The 6,920-nt window shown below is 46.8% G+C and overlaps 1 protein-coding gene across 1 annotated transcript in view; it reads right to left on the bottom strand.

Annotated features, from left to right (window-relative positions):
* Positions 1-3,825, bottom strand: part of GALNT5 (polypeptide N-acetylgalactosaminyltransferase 5) — a 40,066-nt gene extending 36,241 nt beyond the window's left edge. Inside the window, exon 1 of the mRNA XM_018553137.1 lies at positions 1,955-3,825. Coding sequence (XP_018408639.1) covers positions 1,955-3,726 — 1,772 coding nt within the window. The 5' untranslated portion in view covers positions 3,727-3,825. The remainder of the gene's footprint in view (positions 1-1,954) is intronic.
* Between the last annotated feature and the right edge of the window lie 3,095 nt (positions 3,826-6,920).

Below are 6,920 nucleotides of genomic sequence, written 5' to 3'. Positions count from 1 at the left end.
GTCGCGGTTCTCCCCCCCCCCCCCCCCTCATGGCTTTTGCTGTAATGTGCTAATATACACAGCATGCCCATGGGAGATACTTCATCTCAGCATGACGGGTCTGCGCACAGAGCTGCATATATGTGGCTCAGTGCGCAGAAAAAAAAATGCTAACAGGTATATTGCTAACAATATATGTTACAAAAATGAAATTTACGTACACATGTTTGCATAAGCATTTTATTCAACTTTATTTTTTATTACTTTTATTTATTTTTTACTTTAGTTTTTTACTATGACAAGGCCCTATATGATATTATTGTGTCCTCTTAATGGAGATATCAGGGGTCAGAGATTCTGTCACTAGGGGAAGGTAAACATTTGATATAAATAGTAAACAAAAAGCATGTGTGTGTCAGGGACCTTCCTGAAATATCCAACTGATGGGCTGCCGACTATGCCATCATGAATAAAATCAAACCATCCAATCAAAAAAGTGTGACCAACTTTGAACTACTTCCAAATGTCCAACTTCCGTGTTATGTTATTTTTTTGTGCAACGGTGCAGCAATGTTCATTGCTTCCAGGCCAATTAGCAGGTAGGCGCTGTGGGTTTCAGTGCTGCAGTCGCATCCCCGACCCTCTCTCCTCCTGGCCAATTACAAAGCAAAGGGCCCAGCATTTTGTGATTGGCCAGGAAGAGAGAGAGTCGGGGATGCAACTGCAACACTGAGATCTATGGGACCCACAATGCTTGCTTCTTGAGCAGCCCGGGAGCTGTACTAATCAAGTGAGAGCAGAAACTCTTTCTGATGATGCTGGACCTGGGGAGGTCAGTCCAATCACCACTACTAATTATGTAGTGGAAACGGTCCTTCTGCCTGGAGTTTGGCTTTCAGAAAGTAGAGAGCATTCTCTGATTGGAAGAGGTGGAGAACAGGACATCATATGCCCCTCCTCTCCAATCACAGAACATATTGAATTTATGAAAAAACAAACACACAAGGTGTTCTCTGAATGGCGGTGGTGCCGAGTGAGCGACTCCCTGTACTCTTTACATAGCACGGAAGCTGCTGGAGCCACAGCGGAATATCACAGCTATCACAGTATAGGATATTAGATATGGATACTTACATTGAGCCAAGCTTCCATAAAAAATAATTCTCCTGGAGTTCAGCTGTACAGTGGTGTTACCTCCCTGCCTTTTACCTCCTACTTGGACAATGAAGAAGCAACAACACACTAAGCCAGGGGTAGGCAACCTTAGCACTGCAGCTGTGCTGAGACTACAACTGCTATCATGCCTCTGCTTCTGGGAGTCATGCTGGTGGCCTCCAGTGCTGCTGCAGGTCTCTGATCCAGCGCTGACTCCTCTGTGCTTGCTGGCACTTCCTGTCACACGCTGTTTGCATGCGGATGCACGCCGTCCATAGACTTACCTTGTGTCTCTCTTCGTCTCCCGGCCGAGAATCTGAACTGCGCATGCGCCCGCCCCAAGATCCTTTGCGGCCACCCGGGATTTTTCAGATTTTCGGACAGGAGCGCGCGGGGAAGACACAGGTAAGTTTTAAATTGTTTGAAAGGGTTTGTTTTGCTAGCAGTAAATATATACAAAAAAACCTGAGAGTTTAATAACCCTTTAACTTATTTTGAAAACTTTGCTCAGCTGCATTAAATTGTTTTTTGTTTGTTTTTTATCTTCCTGTAGTTCAGCTTTAACTTTTGTTTTTTTATTTGTGAAAGTGGAGTTTCATTTTAAACATAAAAAGAGTCCTAGAAAAACTCCAGCTGATCAAACAGGGACTGCCAGTAATGAACACCTGGCATATTCCTGGCCTAGTCTCCCAAGACACTGGGACAATTTTTGCATCTTACTGAATTACAGTTCTCATTAGTCTCATTGATATGCAGGGAGCTGTGAAAGTGACATTTATAGTGAAAAAAGAGAGAAAGGAGAGAACGTAAGAGCTCCTACCCTTTTGGCCTGCTGTCCTCGATGGCTCGATCCAGAGGGATGATGTCACTCAGATAGACGTTAAAGTTCCCTTCCTTCCACCGCTTGCTTGCCTCTTGCTCCTTGTCTTTAGGAACAGCCAGAGGCCTCCCAAACTGGCCGGGAGCGTTGGCGTCTCTTGGCCACACAGTTACATCCAGTGTTCGAACTTTGTGCACCCCAGTTCCTGGTACTCTGTTCGCTTTATCGTGGTGGATTAACTGTTTATTTTCCACATCAGCATTAATGGAAGAACTAATATTGACCTTGGCCGGCTTTTGTGTAATATTCTTCGTCAAGGTTCCTTTTACGTCCTCGTTTTCTGATTGTCCTAAAAGCCCTCCTTTGAAACCAGACGTAGAGTTTTTTACATCGATACGCGTCTTGGGCGTAGCTGGCTGTATGGCGCCCTCCGAAAGGTTTAACTTTTTAGCGGCTTGGGGCTCATTTGCATTGACAAATAAGTTACTAATGACTGCTCCAGCTTTATTTATAATGACGGCTGATGCATTGTTCCAGGGTAACGCATTAGGTCCATCATTGTTGCCATTTAACTTCTTCGCTGCAATAACAGTTTCTTTTGGGGATTTATCATGACGTTGTTCTTTCAATCTGTCCAGTTTTAAAGTAGCAGAAGGTGGACCTCTGAACTCCATTTTGTCTTTTGAGTCTTTTACAGCCTTGCCATCTTCTGCAATTTTAGAGTCTAGTACATTATTGTCCTTTACTATTACCTCTGCACCCTTGCCCTTCACTACATCCTTGTCCTTTACTACAACCATAGAGACCTCTGTATCTTTGGCTTCTATACCCTTAGCAGCACCTACATCCTTGACTTTCACAGCATCTTTGGAGGCTTTGACATCTCCCTTAGGGTCCCCTACATCTTTGCCCACCACAGCATGTTCAGGAGCCCTTGCATCTTTGGCCTCTACTGCATTCTTGGATTCCACACCATGTTTAGAGTCCATGGGTTCCCCTGCTTCTTTAGGGGCTTTTGCACCCTTGACCTCAACATGAACCTTAAAGGTCCCATCATCCTTGGATTTCACAGCATCTTTAGAAGCTTCTACACCCTTTGCCCCACCATCTTTGCCCTCCGATGCATCCCTGCCACCCACACCATCTCTAGAGGCCCCTGCATCTAATATTTTAGAATCTACTGCATCACCGACCTTCCTGGTAACTTTGACCTGCACTGCTTCTATAGGTTTGTTCACATTGTGTACCTCCTCCCCCCTTACAACAGAACCTGCTGCATTGAGCTTGTTTTTAAAAATCTCATTTGCTGGAGCTTTTGACAAATGAGCTTTTGCTTCCAGCTCTTGCGTGACATTCGCTGCCTGTAACTTGTTACCTTTCTCCCGTTCCAGGGTGAACAACTTGGTTCCAGGTACGCCCATCGAAGCGATCGTTTTGTTCACGGCCATAGGCTTAATAGTCCTTTTCCTCTGCCTGAACACAGCTTTGGGGTCAGCATTCACTGCCTTACCCAGTTCATCCCCAAAAGGGTGGAAGATCCCTCTAAGCTTGGTGGTATCTTCACCCCAGCGCTGGCCACCATTGCCCCTTCCCGGGGGCTTCCAGTTCTCCTGCCCTCTTTTGAAAAGTTTATCTCTTTGCAGCTTGCTGTTTATGTCATTGAAGGAGAACCTCAGAGCTGCCATGTCAAAGATCAACCAGATGATGGAGGCGACAAATATAAATGCCAGGGCTCTGCCACTGCCACGGAAGTACTTTCTTACCCTGTGCATCCTTGGGGCTGCTGGCTGGCAGAGCCAGGGATCAATAGTGTAAAAGCTGGTCACGCAGCCGGCTTCTCCCGACAGCACATGTGTTGCCTGGCTCAATGCTGCCTGCGTGGCATTCCTCGGACAGGCGCCGGGGCTCCCTTCTGTTGCGTTGCGCTGCGCTTCTCCTGGCGACTGGGCACCGCGCTACCCCACAGCATCATCGCAGCGCTGCCGTCCGCATTGTCCCGGATCGCGATCTCCGAGGTGGCAGGGCAGACGTGTACTCTCCCCACCCAGCCTACTTTTCTTTTCCCTCCTGCTTGTAATGAAACTTGAGAAGCAGCCACATATGAGGAAATTGTGTCAGTGAATGAGCCGGCAGAGCAGCCCTACACCTTGTCAGACTTGGCTAACCCTTTCCCTGCTGGAGAGACTGAAGGGGAGGAAGCCGGGGGCCGAGGATGACTGCCAACTCACTGGAAGCCTGCAAAAAAAGAAAAGAAAAGGCAGACATTTGCATACTTCAAGTGAAAGTCCACCCTGCTCTATGAACGTTAAAGGCATAGTCCACTTTGTAAAAGAAAAATAATAAATGCACCCATGTTACAAAAAGAAAACAAAGTGCATTTCTTAACTGTTTGCATTAGAGCCCTGTAAGACCCCTTTTAGATGGGCGCACGTCGGATCCAATCCCTGCACAGGTCCTCTGCTGATTGAAGCAGTGCGGGACAGTGGCGTCATCAGGTCAGGTGTCACCCGGTGCGGCTGCCTGGTGTCACCCAGTGCGCACCTAATTATGTATACACGTGGCCAGCAGTGAAGCTAGACATTCTGTCACCTGGGGCAAAGGCCAGAATCCCCCCGCCCCCAAGGGAGAAGTTTTCCATCCACACACTTGGCGGTGCCCCTCCTAAAGCAGCACCCTGGGGCACATGACCCCCCAGCCCCCCTCCTTGCTTCTGTCCTGAACGTGGCGTCATTATGCATGCACATAATGACGTCACGTGCTCTTCCTTCCACGCCATCTTGGTGATGGACGCTGGCAAAGAGAGGAGGGGATGTAGATCTGGCGGGATAAGGTATGCCGCCAGGTCCCCTCCTCACTTGTGCAGCTGTCGGGCTCTTGGACCCAGTGCCTGACTTTTCAGAGTGGAAGACACCAAAATGGCTGTCAGTCATCATCATCTAGAACACACTACACATGCTCCATGAGGTGTCATTGGGGTCCGGGTGCAAGAACTCGGCCTTGTGCATCTTTTATATCTGTCTTGGGTTCAGTTTTGAAGTGGGACTTCAGCCATTATGTTTCTAGTTTGAAGTAGAGTGAGATAGGTATAAAGCCTCTTCTGGGCTTTTTATTTATTTTTTATGATGTCTTAATACCTACCCACCAACCGACCCTCCTGTAGAATCTACCACGTAGGCACCTAATGCTAAAGTGTGGGAGGAAGGGGATTAAGTCATGGGCTCCCCAAACCTAAAAGTACTGGCTATTTCACATTTATCAGGCCAGTGAAGGGAGGGAGAGTATAAGGAGCGGACTGGTGGTCATTTAGGAAAACTGTTTGCCCTGCATAGTCCGAGCATGAGTTCACTTGAAATGTTCATATCCAGGTTTTTCACAAACAAAGCATTTGTTTAGTCATTTATTATGCTTATTAAATAACCCATAGTGTCACCAGAGGTCAAAGCTATAGCAGCGGCAGGGCTGCCCACTAGCCTTGACTCCTGCCTGCACGCATTTCCAGCAAAAACAGTAGCTGTGGCCACTGGTCCCGCCCTTTGCAAACATCTATTCCCACCCCCACCTTGCAGTAATGGCTGATCTGTGATGACACTTGCCTAACCTGGGAAATGAGTGGGGTTAACAGCACTGGGCAATGTAGAAAAGTGGTTGATTAACACTGACCACCAATGTGAGGAGAGGGCATTAGATAACTGACCATCAATGAAGGGGTTTAAGGAAGGGTGGAGGCATGGCCGGATTTACTCTCTCGATTTACATTTTTTAAATTTTTTATTTAATAATTTTTTTCTCACTTAACTTTATTGATATCACACAGTCTAACAAGCCCCAGTGTGATAGTATTTGGATGTTCTCTTTATTGAACCTGTCAACTCCAATACAGTAGTTTGAGCACATCACTGTTCTGGCTCTCCTGTGACAGCTGAGACGGGAAGACTGCGAGTGCAGTGTTCCTGTCTCAGTGTTCACACGGAGCAGAGAGGATCACGCATGTGCTCCGCTCTGCTGCCCACTCTCCATCCTGAAATACTTTGCTGTGGTCCCGGGTCCCCCAAAAGAGCTGTGAACCCAGAAAACCACGGCGGGGAGGGAGGCGGCCAGCGGGGAGAGAGGCGGCCAGCGGGGAGAGAGGCAGCCAGACTTTGGGGTGGATCATGTAGGGTGTTTATTATTGTGGTCACTGACGCCAATGCTGGGGGTTTATTATTGTGGTCACTGACGCCAATGCTGGGGGTTTATTATTGTGGTCACTGACACCGATGCTGGGGGTTTATTATTGGGGTCACTGACGCCAATGCTGGGGGTTTATTATTGTGGTTACTGACACCAATGCTGGGGGTTTATTATTGTGGTCACTGACACCAATGCGGGGGATTTATTATTGTGGCCACTGACACCAATGCTGGGGGTTTATTATTGTGGTCACTGACACCAATGCTGGGGGTATTATTAAGCCATGCTCAATATTAAGCGCAATGCAAACATATCCATTGTTTGTCAGGTGTTATTTGCAATTCATTTTTTTAAGGAAGGGGGCACATAGGCTCAATGCATTCAGAACATTTCCCCTGGTGCCGGGTATTTGCTGGACTTCTGGTAGCAGGAATGCAAGGTAAGAAGCCATAGAACCTGTTATGTGGTGTCAGGCTTATTTTTTTCCTGTGGGTTTACTTTAAAGATGTTAGAATATTCTACTGGTAAAGTAGAAAATCCCCCTGAATATACATAATTTCTTGCATTATGTAAAAGATTTTCTACTCTTTACAAGGTATATGCATGTGTTTATGTTGATTTAGAGTCTTATATTTTGCTAAAACTGCTGACTAATCAGTGACACGGCTGGTCTAGAGCAGACGCTGATGCAGCTTCAGCCTCGGGTCAGTGTTTGAAATCTTAAAAGCACATTAATAATGAATTTTGAATTGTCATCATCTGGGTTCAGGTCTACAGGAATAGCAGCATCTGATAA

The sequence above is a fragment of the Nanorana parkeri genome, unplaced genomic scaffold (genome assembly GCF_000935625.1).
Source record: "Nanorana parkeri isolate BGI_ZX_2015 unplaced genomic scaffold, ASM93562v1 scaffold112, whole genome shotgun sequence".
Lineage (NCBI taxonomy): Eukaryota > Metazoa > Chordata > Amphibia > Anura > Dicroglossidae > Nanorana > Nanorana parkeri.
Note: the sequence above shows the minus strand (reverse complement) of the source record. Positions and strands in the feature narration are given on the sequence as shown.